General features: G+C 37.0%; 1 protein-coding gene across 10 annotated transcripts in view; it reads left to right on the top strand.

Annotated features, from left to right (window-relative positions):
- Positions 1–17,933, top strand: part of CTNNA3 (catenin alpha 3) — a 1,911,430-nt gene that overhangs the window by 567,094 nt on the left and 1,326,403 nt on the right. Inside the window, exon 2 of one of the 10 annotated variants that reach the window (XM_055590648.1) lies at positions 16,159–16,237. The exons of 8 other annotated variants lie outside the window; for them this stretch is intronic. In XM_055590648.1, the coding sequence (XP_055446623.1) occupies positions 16,181–16,237 (57 nt within the window). In that variant the 5' untranslated portion in view covers positions 16,159–16,180. Of the gene's footprint in view, positions 1–15,748; positions 16,238–17,933 lie in introns of those variants that run through there. One more of the 10 variants, XM_055590620.1, reaches the window with a different exon arrangement.

Raw genomic sequence — 17,933 nt, 5'->3', positions numbered from 1 at the left:
AAAAGGCAAAATGGTTGTCTGAGGAGGCCTTACATATAGCTCAGAAAAGAAGGAAATGGAAAGGCAAAGGAGAAAAGGAAAGATATACCCATCTGAATGCAGAGTTCCAAAGAATAGCAAGGAGAGATAAGAAAGCCTACCTAAGTGATCAATGCAAAGAAATAGAGGAAAACAATAGAATGGGAAAGACTAGACATCTCTTCAAGAAAATCAGAGATACCAAAGAAACATTTCATGCAAAGATGGGCACAATAAAGATTAGAAATGGTAGGGACATAACAGAAACAGAAGATATTAAGAAGAAGTGTCAAGAATACACAGAAGAACTATACAAAAAAGATCTTAATGACACAGAAAGACCACGATGGTATGCTCACTCACCTGGAGCCAGACATCCTGGAATGCAAAGTCATGTTAGCCTTAGGAAGCATCAGTACTAACAAAGCTAGTGGAGGTGATGGAATTCCAGTTGAGCTATTTCAAATTCTAAAGGATGATGTGGTGAAGGGGCTGCACTCAATATACCAGAAAATTTGGAAAACTCAGCAGTGGTCACAGGACTGGAAAAGGTCAGTTTTCATTCTAATCCCAAAGAAAGGCAATACAAAGAATGTTAAAACTACTGCACAATTGCACTCATCTCACACACTAGCAAAGTAATGCTCAAAATTTGCCAAGCTAGGCTTCAATAGTACATGACCAAGCACTTCCAGATGTTCAAACTGGATTTAGAAAAGGCAGAGGAACCAGAGATCAAATTGCAAATTCTGTTGAATCATAGAAAAAGCAAGCAAATTCCAGAAAAACATCTACTTCTGCTTCATTACCTTTGCTAAAGCCTTTGACTGTGTGGTCACAACAAACTGTGGAAAATTCTTCAAGAGATGGGAATACCATACTACCTTACGTGCCTCCTGAGAAATCTGTATGCAAGTCAAAAAGCAACAGTTAGAACCAGACATGGAACAATGGACTGGTTCAAACTTGGAAAAGAAGTACATCAAGGCTACATATTGTCACCCTGCTTATTTAATTTTAATGTAGAGTACAACATGCAAAATGCTGGACTGGATGAAGCATAAGCAAAAGCATAATCTTTCTCCCTCAAGATTGCAGGGAGAAATATCAATAACCTCAGATATGCAGATGACACCACCCTTATGGCAGAAAGCAAAGAAGAACTAAAGGGCCTCTTGATGAAATTGAAAGAGGAGAGTGAAAAAACTGGCTTAAAACTCAACATTCAACAAACGAAGATCATGGCATCCAGTACTGTCACTTCATGGCAAATAAATGGGGAAACAAATGAAACAGTGACAGATTTCATTTTCTTGGGCTCCAAAATCACTGCAGATGGTGCAGCAACCATGAAATTAAAAGATACTTGCTCCTTGGAAGAATAGCTATGGCCAAGCTGGACAGCATATTAAAAAGCGGAGACATTACTTTGGCGACAGAGTTCAGTCTAGTCAAAGCTATGATTTTTCCAGGTTTCATGTATGGATGTGAGAGTTGGACTATAAAGAAAGCTGAGCACTGAGGAATTATTGCTTTTGAACTGTGGTGCTGGAGAAGACTCTTGAGAGTTTCTTGGACAGCAAGGAGATCAAACGAGTCAATCCTAAAGGAAATCAGTCCTGAATATTCATTGGAAGGACTGATGCTGAAGCTGAAACTCCAATTCTTTGGCAGGTCAGATGCTCTGGTATTCCCATTTCTTTCAGAAATTTCCACAGTTTATTGTGATCCACACAGTCAAAGGCTTTGGCGTAGTCAATAAAGCAGAAATAGATGTTTTTCTGGAACTCTTTTGCTTTTTCAATGATCCAGTGGATGTTGGCAATTTGATCTCTGGTTCCTCTGCCTTTTCTAAGACCAGCTTCAACATCTGAAAGTTCACAGTTCACGTATTGCTGAAGCCTGGCTTGGAGAATTTTGAGCATTACTTTACTAGCATGTGAGATGAGTGCAATTGTGCAGTAGTTTGAGCATTCTTTGGCATTGCTGTTCTTGGGGATTGGAATGAAAACTGACATTTTCCAGTCCTGTGGCCACTGCTGAGTTTTCCAAATTTGCTGACATATTGAGTGCAGCACTTTCACAGCATCATCTTTCAGGATTTGTAATAGCTCAACTGGAATTCCATCACCTCCACTAGCTTTGTTTGTAGTGATGCTTTCTAAGGCCCACTTGACTTCACGTTCCAGGATGTCTGGCTCTAAGTGAGTGTGAGTGATCACACCATCATGATTATCTGGGTCGTGAAGATCTTTTTTGTACAGTTCTTCTCTACTTTAAGGTTTTTTGATGCCTATGAAATTTGTTATGCCAGTATATATTAGAGTGGAAACACATATGATTGATTAAGAAGAAATATGAGTTACAGTAGATATTATTATTTATCAAGAAAATTGACATATTTGTGAGATTGTGTGATTTCTGATATTTAAACCAGTGCTTTCATTTTAGGGAGTTAAATGATTATCCCAGTATTCCAAAACATGTACTGGTATTGCTGCTTTACCTGACCAGGTCTGTTATGATGGGAAAAGGTTTACTCTCAGTGTGAGATGGGAAATATACTCAGCTGAAAGGCTATATTTGCATTATATCAGAGATACAGGGGAAAACCTGAAATAATGTAATACCACCATTTTTTATTCCCTGCCATCTGTGGTAACAGTACAAAATACCAGCCCCTAGGGTCACCCGTGCTCACTGACAATATTATTATTCTACTTTGTTCTTTGTTCCTCTATACTTATCCTCCCTTTGTTTTTCATCTCGAAACCCTTCCCATTATTCTCTAGATACACATCAGCTTGAAAACAAACTTGAACACCTTAAAGACACCCTTCTCAGCCTTTTCCATTAACCAAAAGCTAGCTCTCTTATGCCACCGTTTGCAGTGAAGTCTGCTCATGTACCCACCCTCTGAGTGTATGAGTCTCAGTTGTGTCAGTGGGCATTCATTCACCTTACCCTTTACCACTAAATCCACAGAATCTGTTGTTTTATTGTGTAAGAATTCCTTTCTCTGAAGCTCGTAATGTTCGGCTCTTCTATCCCCTATCCTGAGCTTCTGGACCTCAGCAATTGTTACAAACTTTAAGACTATAGAATGACTTGACCTTAGTTTAAGGTTGCTTTCAATATGGCTTACCATCAAACTGGCAAGCAAAGAGTATACAGGATATTCACAAGATTGAAGATAAAACTGACTGGATGCTGGTCTCCAGTGCCTCCCTTGCCCTCTTGTTGGGTACCTAAGGTTCAGTGGTCTGTATAACAAGTAGGGACTGTATAAGCCACAGATCCAGAGTAGCCCAGAGCTACCTCAGCATTCCAGTATCCACCATATTATTTTATAAGAAAATTCATGATACATTGCAGTAATATACTTTCTTACTTATGGTGCCAACCTTCAGCAGAACTCACCACGGGCTACCCAGTCACTATTTATTATCACTTCTCTTGTTTTTTTATCATTTCTCTATACTTTTCAGTGATTATGGAATTAATTAAGAGCCTTTCCATTCAAGTTCAGCCATCAGGTGAATGACTTGTGTGTCTTTGGGTCCCCCATCCACTGCCTAGTCTCAGATTTCTTTCACTTGGTCAAATCTAATAACTTTTGACCCATCCTTCCTTCCCCACCTTTTTACATTATGTACTTGGTGTGTTATAGTGGAAAGCATATATGCTTCAGAGTTAAATAAGTCAGAGTTTACATTCCAGCTCTGTTACTGACTAGCTGTGCAAGGTTGGACAAGTCATGTAACTTTATTCATCCTTGATTTCTTCATCTATAAAAATAGTCAGATACTTAAGTGCAATGACATATGTAAAATTCTAAGCACAGTGTCCACAAATTCTGAAAAATGCAAGTTTCAAGTCCCCTTCATATGGTTGTATATTAGATCATATCCTTGTATAAAATTTTCAGTCTCTGACATCTTAAACTACAATATCTCATTTTATAATCATAGCTTCTTTTATCCTTTGGGTTTACCTGTTATATTTACTCTCCAAAGTCATTCAAACTTTTAACCTCCCAATTTTTTTTTTTCATCAAGTCTATTAAACCCCTTTCCAACTTACTCCCCCCGCCATGGGGCATAGTTCCACAAGTAAATGCCCCCCTCCCCTAGTAGTTTGTTTCAGGTATTGTAAGTGGTTTTACATATACCACCTTATTTAATCACCAAAACAACCCTATGGGGTATATGCTATTATCATCTTTATTTTACTGGTGAGGAAATAGAAGCATATAGAGGATGTTACTTGGATAAATTGTGCCCTGTAAACACATGCTTGATATACAGACATAAAAGAAGGGCATCTAAACCAACCCACATGGCTTACAAAAGGCTTCCTAGAGCCTTTCAGGCAAAAGGAGAAGCACAGCAAAGGGGCTTGGGATTGAATGCGTAGTGTGTTCTGAGTTCTGTCTTAGTTAAGGTAAAGTGAGAAGGGAAGAGGAGTGACAAATAGTGTCCAGAAATTTTGAGCAGAAGAGGGTAAAAAGAAAGCTAAGTCTCTTTAATTTTTCAAATTAATTGCTCCAAACTCTGCATGCCTTACTGTGTTTGTCCTTCTCTTGATTCATTTCCCACCCTCTTGAATGACCTATATTTTTTAAAACTTATCCAAAACCTCCTGAAATTAATATAGAGGAAGAGATATTTGATGTCTCTGTCAGGGGAGTGTGTAATTTCCTCGGTTCTGTCTCGTCACAACAAAAATTTGAAGCGACAGACATTAAAGCCCTCAGACAGACCATGTCTCAGCTCTCAGACAGATCAGTGTTACAGCTCCATGTTACAGCTCAGTTTTATTTAGAAAGTAAAGGAAAATACATCCTTGAGGCACGAGGGCATGCCAGCCCAAAAGACATGAAGAGGAGACAGAGAGAGAGACCCCTGGCCCTTTGGCTCCTCTTTTTATATGTATTTTCCTCCCCCTGGGCCTGCCCTATGTAAATTGCGCTAGCCAGGAGTGCTGTTTGTTCTACCTGAGGTCCTCATGCCAGTCCTCAGACCTTCCTTTATTCTATTTTTGCAGGCTTTTCCCTTTCTTGTCTTTTAGCCACCACCATTCTGGACTCCTTTTTCCTATTCTAACTACCTAACATCTCCATTACTGCCAGTGTTTCCATTTCTATGTACTTCTGCTGTCAGAGATGCTCAACCAGGTGCTTGCTTGTCTTCTGCTCTTGGGGTACACCCTTGGCCAGGACTCATTGATTCTTCAAGTTTGGGTTACATGGCTATTCATCTTTTTATTTTCCATTTCCATGCTCAGAATAATCATTATGCAGAGATGGAGTAGCCTAGGAAAGCTTCCACCCAATGAACCATGCAGTTTACTGAAACAGATCTAACAAATTCTTAGGCCCTTATATAGAGTGCATTTCTTCTGACTTACTCTGCTTATCTACCACAAATCTACTCCAGAAGGTTTATCTAACTTTAAATCTTGGAAATTATGATTTGGGATTTCCATCTCTTTCCTAGTGGGAAATCTTTATAATTTCTGATTTCATGAATAAGAAAATTCCTAAATATGTTTATGTATGAGTCCTGGTTGACTCTTTTGGTTAATATTTTTCTGAATGGGTAATATCAGGCAGGAATCACCTTGTACAGAAGGTTTCTTAACAGGCCTAATTTTGGTGGGGATATGTTGCATTAGCACGGTTGTTGACCCAAGTTTGTGTGTGCAACACACAACGACGCCAAACAAACCAAAACATTGAAGTTTAGAGTGAGAAATGTTTATTTTCAGGGCCATGCAAGGAAAATGGATGATTCCTGCTCAAAAGACCCAAACTCCCCAATGAATTTCAGGGAAGAAGTTTTTATAAGTGGAATTTTCAGGGGAGGGTTTCAAGGTGTGTAACCCTCTTGCATTTGGTTGGTGATGAGTTAACAGGGATGGACATGAGGTTGAGCAAGCTCCAGGAGTTGGTGATGGGCAGGGAATCCTGGTGTGCTGCAGTCCATGGGGTCACAAAGAGTCAGACACAACTGAACAAGTGAGCTGAACTGAACTGAGTTAACAGGGTGGTCCAGAAATCTCAACCATTAACCTGATTCCAACCAGTCTTGGCTCCCCATGCTTGTGCTCAGCCTGAAGTTATCATCCCCCACCTGGATGGGGACTCTAGTTCCTGCAGAAGAACTCAAGAGATGTGTATCAGATTGTTATGCACATATTCTATGGAGGTGTGAGGCCCAGGTCCAATGCTGTGCTATTTTTTCTTACTGCATTCTCTCCCTCTTCTAATTCGTAATTATTTGAACTTGCCATTTGGAACTCTGGGAAGCTCTAGGAGGCTGAAAGACATTTTCCTACAAACAAGAAACAGGAAACAGAAGGCTTTGCCCACAGGGTCCTGCTGGGTTTCACAGTGATTAGCTCCAGATAGTGATCAGTGAATGCTTGCTAAATGTGTGAATGGGCATGTGTACAACCAGAGGTTTTCTACTCACAATATTGAAAGGTTCCATTTAGTATCTTCCTCTCTATGTTTCCCTGAGGCTCATAAGAAAGTAAAAGAATATCTAAGAGTGGTAAAATTTAATATGCAGTAAATTTCAACTGCTCTTTCTATTGTAAAATCCTACTTTTGAAGGTTCTTTTTATCTCTATAATCTAATGATTCCTGTCTCATTATTGTGTATATTTCAAAGTGTCTAATGTAATAAACATGGGGAAATCCTGTTTGACTTTACATTTGATGTTTAATTGAAGGTTGTATTTGATTTAACCCACAACAATTTTTTTTTTTTTTTTTGTAGCTAATAAGCTACTGTGTCAGAGTTGTTGGTCATTTAAAAGTAAATCACTGGAAACAATTAAAAACTAAATTATAAAGTTGTTATTAAATTTAAGATCACTTTTTAACTTAAGTCTGAGCAAGAAATAAATTTAGCGAGCAAAGGGATGACATTTGAAATGAAATAGTTAATGTTCCAAGACAACCAGGATGGCAAACACATCTTGTTAGTTTCTTATTTAATGAAAACGGTTCCATTTAAAAATCTGAAAATTTTTTATTATGAAGTACTGTCATAGGCGCAGTAAAGAGGCAAATGCTATGCAGAGATTAATATAAAATGTCACAGTTCCTTCCCTCATGGGGGTGACAATCCAAAGAAGATAGAAAGCTTTTTATCGAAGGGTTCCAAATGAACAAGCAGACTAATTTTCACTGTTCTTTTTCTCTCCCTTATATTTGCAGTCTTTTATAATTGATATGGTCAGATATATTTTAAAATTAATGTACATTTTTAATTTACACTTTTTTCCATGATCAGCCCCGTTCCAGCTTGCATTAATTTTTCAATTCTATATGTTTAGCAAGAAAAGAAAAAAACCTTTTTGCTCAATGTAGCTATTTTACCAAGAAATAAATAATTGTATTCTTTATTTAAAAAATATCTTAAATTCTTTTTTTAATATAAATTTATTTATTTTAATTGGAGGCTAATTACTTTACAATATTGTATTGGTTTTGCCATACATCAACATGAATTCGCCACGGGATATCTTAAATTCTTGAGGCATAAAGGTTTTTTTTTTCCCCCCTCAGGTAGTTTACCTATGGGAAAAAATACTTTGTGCTCAGGACACCTATTTATTTTTATTGTGGACACCTTCTCGGGGCAGTCACTTCATGGAGAATATTGATTTCCACCTCACTTAATTCCCAAATCTGTGCCAAATAATACTGAAGAAGAAATTGGAGAAATTAAGCCTTTGATTATTTTAAAATATTGTTAAAGGGGTAAAACTGTTAACAAAAAAGAGGCAAATGCTCCTGCCCAAGGCAACTCTCAGTATAGCTCTGAAGAGTGTAGCCTGAAAGTGATTGTGGTAGAGAAAACTGCAGAGGGGCTACTCGTTGTTAAGGTGAGGAATGATATTTTATGGTAATGCTAAGAAAAGATCAGTTCATTTTGGAATTATTTCCCAATGAGAGATGTAGTGATGAAGTGAATCATTTTTAAAAGTGGAAATAGAATAGAGCTTTTTATGAGGGATTTGGTGATGGGAAAACCCTGTATTCTTCTGAATTATCCCCTTTTCTGTCTTACATAATTAGTAAGCACTTGTGAGGGTTATTTCTACATTTTGGAAAGAGAATACTAAACAAATTTTAGAACCTGTTTCTTTTCTACTAGCTATTTGAGGATAATCCATATGGTGAGATAGTTATTGAAACCTAGAAGCAAGATATATGTATCAAAAACAGAAATAAACCTTACGAAGATAATTATATCATGGATAAATGGAGGTTGTTTGCTTGATTTTCCCTGCTTTGATTTTATAATATCAGATAGGTCCACATTATTTATGTATCTATACATTATTTATGAATTTATAGCAAGCATGTAGGATTGGAATGAGCTCAGAAGTAGATGTTGAAAAACAACTCAGAAGGCTGAAGAGACTATTTCAGTAGTCAGAGAGATGAAGAGTTTTAGCAGCTTTCTTAGGGTTCTCCAGAGAAACAGAAGCAATTGTGTGTGTGTGTGTGTGTGTGTGTGTGTATAAGGGGTGGGGGAAGGGACGGAGAGATATTTATTATTAGGAATTTGGGTTACATAATTAGGGGAGGCTGGCAAGTCTCAAGAGCTGCAGAACGAGTTGGTAATCTGGAGACCCAGGAGGACTGATGGTTTAGTTCTGGTGCAAGCCTGAAGAACTGAGAATCTGTGATATAATTCCAGTTTGAAGGCTGGCATTCTGGGGATCCAGGAAGAGCTGATGTTTCAGTTAGCATTTGAAGTCAGAGAGAAAAAGCTGATGTCCCAGTTTAACTCTTGCCATCAGGCAAGAGGAATTCTCTGTTGTTTGTAGGAGGGTTGGCCCTTTTGTTTTATTCAGGCTTTCAGCTGATTGGATGAGGCCCACCCACATAAGAGAGGGTAATATGCTTTACTCATTCTATTGATTTAAATGCTAACTGCATCCAAAAAAATTATCATAGAGACTTCAAGAGTGTTTGACCAACAAAAGGGCACCTCATGACCCAGTCAAATTGATATATAAAAGTAACCATCACAAGGTTAGATCTGGATTTTATAAGACTTGGAAATGAATTAGATATAGGTGAGAAGGAAAAGGAGGAGTCAAAAATGACTCTCAAAGAGTGAGTTTGAGCAACTGATTAGTCTCATTTGCTAGACAGAATATGTGAGGAAAAACATGTAGTAGTTATGTGAGCTAATGAAGGTAAATGACTCAACCAAGCTCTTTTTGATGTTCCTAAATATGACATCTGTATCAGGGCTTCTCAGTTGGCACAGTGGTAAAGAATTTGCCTGTCAGTGTAGGAGACGCAAAATGCACAGCTTCAATTCCTGGGTCAGGAAGATCCCCTGGAGAAAGAAATGACAACCCATTCTAGTATTCTTGCCTGGAAAATTCTATGGACAGAGGAGTCAGGCGGACTACAGTCCATTGGGTCGTGAAAAAGAGTCGGGTGTGACTGAGGGACTGAGCACACATGTGTGCACAAATATATGTGTACATATGTAGAATTGTAAGTGTTCTGATCACAGTCTCAAGTTCTTTCCTACTGACTTTGTAATAATAACAACTCTAAGTCAGAGGGTGGAGGAAATGTTTATTATTTATTAAAAATATAAAATGGTGAGCATGGGTGAAGTTAGGTCCTGAGGAGACACTGTAAAGGAACTGGACTGAGCAGAGTACAGCTGCACCTGGATAGGACTCTTGATGGTCTCCACACAATGTTACCTCCTATTGTATTCCAGTGTTGTGACTCAGATTTTGGAGAGTGATCTAGAGTCTGATTGTTTAGTTGGGCTTGCTGAGGATCAGGTGGTGGTGGTTGTTTAGTTGTCAAGTCATGTCAGACTCTTGCAACCCCATGGTCTGGAGCCTGGCAGACTCCTGGGATTTCCCAGGCAAGAATACTTGGGTTGCCATTTTCTTCTCCAGTGATCTTCCCAACCCAGGGATTGAACCTGCATCTCCTGCACCCAGACGGATTCATTACTGCTGAGCCATAGATGGAAGTCACTGAGGCTCAGACCATATTCCTAATTGTGGGAGTAGTCTTTCCTTAGAAGGAGTAGATAAAGTTAACCATCCTAGTGGGAAATCAACACTATAGAAGGAAATGAAAAGTGAGGACATGGATCTAAAACCCTGGATGATTATGCTTATTTTATAGTGAAGATGGCTTGTGGGGCATAATTCTGGTTCTCTCTTCAGCTAAATACAAGCTTTGGAACCCCTTGCGTTATTTATGTACTGTGTTATTATTGTTTTTATCAACATTAAATGTGTATCATAAAGGAAGTCAATAAGTATACCTAATGTGTTAATAATGAGTTAAAACCTAAATGCAAATATGAAAAATACATCAAAATAGAGGAAAAAATACCTGTTAGTTCATGAGATGGTAAAGAAATAAACAGAAATGAATGTTTAGTCTTTGATGGTTTGAGTTGTCAGGCAGAAAATATATACTGTAGTTTTGTTAAGAGGACTGATGTCAACCAATGGAGAATTCTACTAGAGAGGCTTTCATTCCTTAAAGAGAAAAAACAAAAACAGGGACAGAAAAATCCCAAAACACTACATGACTGGCTTCCCAATTTACTTGGTTGTCATTATCTGGCTTCCCAGAACATCTGTCTAGTTTGAACCATCCAGCAAGGCTCAGTGTTTCACTGTTAACCGTTTGTTGACCAAGATGAATTCTCCCCAAGATATAAGGATTTGTTGGGAAGTTTGGTTTACAGTCAGTCACTCAACTATACTTTGTAAGTATGGTTTCAGTTCAGTTCAGTCGCTCAGTCATGTCCGACTCTTTGCGACCCCATGAATCGCAGCACGCCAGGCCTCCCTGTCGATCACCAACTCCCGGAGTTCACTCAGACTCACGTCCATCGAGTCTGAGTGATGCCATCCAGCCATCTCATCCTCTGTCGTCCCCTTCTCCTCCTGCCCCCAATCCCTCCCAGCATCAGAGTCTTTTCCAATGAGTCAACTCTTCACATGAGGTGGCCAAAGTACTGGAGTTTCAGCTTCAGCATCAGTCCCTCCAAAGTAATCCCAGGGCTGATCTCCTTCAGAATGGACTCGTTGGATCTCCTTGCAGTCCAAGGGACTCTCAAGAGTCTTCTCCAACACCACAGTTCAAAAGCATCAATTCTTTGGTGCTCAGCCTTCTTCACAGTCCAACTCTCACATCCATACATGACCACAGGAAAAACCATAGCCTTGACTAGACGGACCTTTGTTGGCAAAGTAATGTGTCTGTTTTTGAATATGCTATCTAGGTTGGTCATAACTTTCCTTCCAAGGAATAAGCGTCTTTTAATTTCATGGCTGCAGTCACCATCTGCAGTGATTTTGGAGCCCCCCAAAATAAAAATAAAGTCTGACACTGTTTCCACTGTTTTCCCATCTATTTCCCATGAAATGATGGGACGGGATGCCATGATCTTTGTTTTCTGAACGTTGAGCTTTAAGCCAACTTTTTCACTCTCCACTTTCACTTTCATCAAGAGGCTTTTTAGTTTCTCTTCGCTTTCTGCCATAAAGGTGGTGTCATCTGCATTTCTGAGGTTATTGATATTTCTCCCAGCAATCTTGATTCCAGCTTGTGTTTCTTCCAGCCCAGCGTTTCTCATGATGTACTCTGCATATAAGTTAAATAAGCAGGGTGATAATATACAGCCTTGATGTACTCCTTTTCCTATTTGGAACCAGTCTGTTGTTCCATGTCCAGTTCTATCTGTTGCTTCCTGACCTGCATACAGATTTCTCAAGAGGCTTAGTAAGCCTATATTAGTTTAGTAGCTAAGATATATTGAATACATTGACATGAAATTTTTATTTAAAAAGCAAACAGTAAATATTATAATTATTATATTTTTATAAGTGATTTTGTCTTTTATTTTTTTGGTCTGGCTCATCCAATTCTGTTAGCCATGTCAGGGATAGAAATTAGTATCCTCTTCTTTGTAATATCATTCACTATGAAAAGCACTTGTTTTTGTTAGCAGTGAAAGGAATTGCATGATATTATTTATCTATAGAAAAGACCATAGGTTGGATTCCAAAAGTCAGCAGGAAGAAAAAAAACACATATAGTTAAAATTACTTTTAGGAGTAAATTGAAAATCAATATGCTATGTCACAGTAAGTTCAACATAGCCAGTTTTCCTTCCAGCATTTCTTTGGTTGAGTATCAGAAGTAGTTGGCTTTCTTTCAAGAGTTATACTATGTGAAAATGTGCATCTTTAAATCCTGTAAGCACCCTGAACAAGGCTAGTTGCTCATATTTGGAGATGTATCAATACTTGGACCTTTGTGCTCTTGAGGACAGAGTAGATTAACATTTCCTATTTGATGTTCTATTCAGGCCATACAAATTGGCTGACAGAATCTTGGCACTGTTTATTTTCAACTTATACAATTGATATTGTGTAAGTTACATGTGTTTATGATTCAATTCCTCTCTAGTTGTTTTTGTTCTATTTGGTTACTCTTTCCTTATAAACTTTTATAGTCAGAGATACTGTCAGTGTGCAGAAATGTTTTAGAGTTGAATTTGAACATTCGTAGATGTAAGTTTGACGAATGGTATACGTTTATTTCGTGATACACTGGCCTTAGGAGCACTAAAAATATTGATATTTGGAAAGAATATCAATTGCTAATGATTCATTAAAAAGGAGGGAACAAAATATTTTTTTAGAACTCATCTCTCATTACGTTATAATAAGTCTTTTTAGACAATGACAGTCACACGCAGGTCCCTGAAATCAATAGTTTAGTTTCATTCATTGTTGTTGGAAAAATGCTAAGTTCCAAAGCTTTATTAATAACATAGGACATTCAATTCTAGTTCTTATCATTTATTTATGTTTTATATAGTACTTAGTGAAAACTGAATTAAATAGTTGCAAAATTAGTAATACTCATTTCTATTCTACGTGGAGAAATAAACAAGTAAAAGCAATAATCAATGTTTTCTTCTGTAGCACATCCCTGAGGCACTGCAGTTCCAGCAGAACTCGGCTCATTGATTACAGATTCACCTGACTTAACTTGATAAATGATTTTGCCCAAGCCTCCTGTCTGAGAGGCCTGTTCAGAGCTTGTTGATATAAAAATTTCACTGCCCCTTTAACCACTAATGCCAACATTATTGGTGGTTCTTTGATTTGCATGTTGGTAGGTGTGGAGTAACAGTATTTTGTAAGCCCTTTGGCAAATAAGTTTATCTGACTTTGTGAAATTATGTGAAGAAAATAACACTTTATATTTACCCAGTAAGTTTTGAATGGGTTAGGCATAAATTGTCTTGATTTGGGAATGGTGAATTTCTGGTAGCTTTTTATACTGGTAAAAATGTACAAAATACATTCTATTATTTTGGAAGCCTTTACCATAAAGCCCAGAACACTGAATGGCTTATTTTTCTGGATACTACAAATTTTTCTTTTGAGAGAGTTCACCATGAAGCAGTTCTAATTATACATTGTGTACCCATGACAAATGATTGAAAATTAATTATTCTCTATGTGAGAAATATAACCTAGAAATGGATTATTGCATTATTTCCACCATATGGTTTTTTTTTTTATGATTGATGATAGTGTTTATATAGAATATCCCATGTTCACTTACATACATAATGCACTTAACATAAATGAACTTAACAAAAATGTACCAAAGCTTAACAAAACTTAATAAAAATATACCAATTTCTAAGGACCAAACCCTGAAAAGTAACTTCTGGAATCCCCTTGTCTCGGTGTACCACAGGAATAAAGCTTTTAAAACTGAGTGTTAATAAAAATTTTTCACATTTTCACCTCCATCTATCAAAATGCAATTAAACTACTGTACCTTAAAGTCATGTGGAATCCATCTCCTAAGAACATGTGGTCTAGTAGTTACCTTTTAGGATTTTCAAGGAAGATCTTTAAAACAGTAGAATGGCTGATAGCTACCTAGACAAACTTTGACTTCTGGAATTGGTTTAACCAGTATTTCTTATATTTGACTGTGGGTGCCCTTCCCTTTTCATTTTATGTAATGTCTGTTAATACAGAAACATTCTTCAAGGAAAAAAATTATATATATATGTGTATGATTGGTGGCAGGACTTAGTCTCAGGACTGTGTTTATTATTCTTGAAATATAATATTTTCATACACTCTAAGACACTTAACAGTTTAGAATGCTAGAGGAAAAAGACGAAAGCATTCTAATGAGTTAAATTATCGGATTAATTGAAGATTATAAAGCACATGATTTTTGGTTTCCTTACTTGCAGTTGAAGACCTTTTTGAAGTTTATATATTGCTCTTCTTTGTCAATAAGTAGATCATCCTATGAAAGTTTACTTTGCTTTTTATAAGTGAACATCTTGCAGTAGTCAGGAGTTGTTACTCAGAGATGGGATTTTTCATTGTGTAAGGTATTAGACTGAGAAGTAGAGATGGGTTAAGGAAGGTGTTCAGATTGTCTGAAAGTATTTTGCTGTTGTTAATGATTTTTTGATGACAGTATTTTGTTGTTATAAAAAATACAATTAACTAATTATTTTGATTAGCTAAAGTTGTTATTGTAATTGTAATTGCCTCAACTCTCAACAGAATAGAGCCTATTGAGTTAGCATGAATTGACTGGAGTTTCATTGGGATCATTTTTTTCTAGAACTGTCACCCATCAAGTAGTAGATATTCAATAAATATTTGTTAAAAAAAATTAAATGCAGAGACCTGGTCCCTATCTCCCTGGCAATAGTTTACCCGTTAGGAAGGGAAGCTGTATACAGGAGAGCTTTTTAGTTAATTCCAACCTCTATGCTTTGTTCATCAGAATGCATGGTGCTCATCTGCTGATTTACAGGAGTGCTTCTTCATTACGCATGGACTGCACATCCTCTGATACTCTAAGAGCTGAGCCTTTCCAAATCACATTTAATGGTCTGGATTTGGCATTGAAATTAGGCTGGAATACACTAATGCCTACCACTCTGATACCACATCATCCTATTTTTTTCTCTCCTTAAGAATAACAACAAAAAACAATCGATTTACCTTGGTAAAGTGCTTACTTTTTATTAATGTAACTTTTTAAAAAGAGCTGTACAATTCTGACACATTAGGTTGGAATATTGCTGGTAATATATCCTGTATATAGCCTCATCAGACCAATGCATCTGTAACTCACAGTGCCTTTTCTTATTATTGAAAAATCTTTCCCTTTCAGCTGAAGGAGTATAAAAATTCTAAGTAAGAAGGGATCTGTTCTGTCCTCTATTTAGGCTTACAAATGCACCCTTTAAAAATAACACTTTTTTACTGTGAAGACATGAAATCTAAACAGTCAAATTACATAAAAATGTTCCTTTATTCTGATATATGTTTATTACTTTATGAACTATAAGCAAGATATATTCATTCACATTGAAGATGAAACTGCATTTAAAAAAAAGCAAATTGAACTTTGCAAAATAGTTAACACTACCTCCCCTCCTCATGCACATGGTAATCAGTTTTATAAATTAATGGCTAATGAGACTTTTATTCTTCTGACTGTATTCAGCATGCATTTGGTGTACTTTATCTCATTTTTATTAGCATCATTTCTTCTAGGTCTTTCAGTCATAATTCATTTTAAATTTTATCTAATTGGAACTTTGGTCATGTTATCCTAAATCCTTTCTTTTACAGGACAGGGTGAAACTAAATAACATTAAAAAGAATTTAAAAACTTTAAAAATAAAATCCAAATATATTTGCTTTCTAAAAAGGGTATGTCTTTGCCCATAACACATAGCATACAACAATTAGGTTTTTATGTAGACTCTGCTTGAGGATCTTTTCCATTAGAAAAGGATGCTCTCTAGGGCCCTTATATGGTCTCTTAATTAATAGCCTAGAATCCACACTTATTCCATCTGAACCTCCCTTTTCTATGTTCTAGATAGGAAATTGTCAACAGATTGGCCAAATCTGTCCCTCACCTATATGATTTGCCCTGAACAGTGTTGACCTATAATATATTACACACACACAAAAATAGAATGAGTTTATGACATTTGAACATTGGAAATTTCCCACAAAAATTGAGATTTTTGGTTTCTCTAGAAAAACTGGAAGATATGGATCTATGTCCTGTTGGGCAACAGTCTGCTGGAGCGGGTGGTCGTTGCCCCTTTTAGATGAGGTAAGGGCGCTCTCGTTTACTTCAGTTTCCACTACTCCCTATTTCACATACATTGTGGCTGGGAGTCACTTGACACTAGCACTCGTCTTCTTTTCTTTTTTTTTTTCATGCCTAGCACCTGCCTGATCCTGTGGACACTTGAGACTGTGACTCCTTATATCTTTTTGCTTCACTAGAACTTTCATTGTGGTCAGTACCACTGGGCTCTAATGAGTTACTCTGAACTACTTTGAAATATGCTTTCTGTTCCAAATATGATTCTTATAACTAAAATGGTTTGTATTTCAGGCAGTGTGTGAGAGGAATGAATCTAATGGTTAAGAACTCCAGGTTGCATGATCTGTAGAGAAGATACTGTAAGGCTAACAATCTGTTTAGATGCCTTACCCATGCACTGACAAATATACTCTCCCTGATTACAGTTTAACTCCCTTGATTCCCTTTCAAGTTCTCTATTCATAATTCACTCTTTCAGTGAATGCATGCCACAGAGTGTCTGTCCTTTTCACACAATCCTTATAAATTCTTATAAAGTAACTACAACAGCGCCTACACTGAGGCCCTGTTGACAAGATTGACCAAAATTTCATCAGTTGGTAAAAAAAAAAAAAAAAATGCAACATAGAAAATGGTTTTAAATATAGCTTTGCCGAATGGGCCACTTGGGAGGGTTCCAATGAGCTATAATTCGTTTAAGAAATTGAGAGCAGAGGAAGATTTAAGGCATTTGAGGAAATGCTTTTGTGTGACTTTTTGGAATCTTGCTCAGAGAATATTGTTGGTGTGGTAAAAATTGAAAGAGATACAATGACAATAGAGACTTTGAGAGAAGTTCTTTCTGAAATATTTAAAATCCAAGTTCCCATTTGAAATCTAGCAAGTAGTGACTACTAGCAATAAGTGTGCTTCATTTGTGCCCCAAGAGTACAATATTGTGACTCAGTGCCCCCAACATCAGTTCTTTCTCCATACAGTTGAATAACAACTTAAATGTAGTCTGTGTTTAGGAAAGACTTATGATATGTATTATAAAACAAAAGTAGCTTTTCTTTGTACACTAAAGGAATCTCATCAGCCTATGTGTAACCATCATATTCATCAAGAGAATGGGCATTAAAGAAGATATATGCAATAGGTGTAATCTTTTCTTTCTCTTTTCTCATTTGTAACTCTCACTGTCGTGCAGGAGGGTGCACTCAAATCTCCAGTATTCTGTTTTCTGAATAGTGCTCAATTTTATTGACGGCTCCATTTGGGCATCAGAGCTTTCTTTAACTTTCGGAGGAGTTTCAAATGCCACATAACTTTCTCATGAAGTGCAGAGTATTTTAAGATCCAGAAGCACTGGTATAGAGAAGAGTATTAACACTCATTCAGGTACTCTTCTTTCATTAAACTTGATGTTTGACCTTGAAGAGTCTGTGTGTATATTAAATCAATATGTACCTTTCTTCACTAGGCTGAGCTTCTAGAGCCTAACACTGTGTAGGCTGGTTAAGATGCTTGCTTCCCGTTGTAATCCAGAGTGATAAAAATAATCAACCTAACTTGAGTAATTCACTTGATTCAGGAGAGAAATAGAATATAACATAGATTATCCAAGTTAAAAACATCATTTCATAGTAATTGGCTGACATTTAAAAGCTGGAATTGTGTGAAAGCCCATACATTTATTTAATCACTGTGGACTCAGTCT

Source organism: Bubalus kerabau, chromosome 1 (assembly GCF_029407905.1).
Source record: "Bubalus kerabau isolate K-KA32 ecotype Philippines breed swamp buffalo chromosome 1, PCC_UOA_SB_1v2, whole genome shotgun sequence".
Taxonomy (NCBI): Eukaryota; Metazoa; Chordata; class Mammalia; order Artiodactyla; family Bovidae; genus Bubalus; species Bubalus kerabau.
The sequence above is the reverse complement of the archived record's forward strand: the minus strand, read 5'-3'. Positions and strand labels throughout refer to the sequence as shown.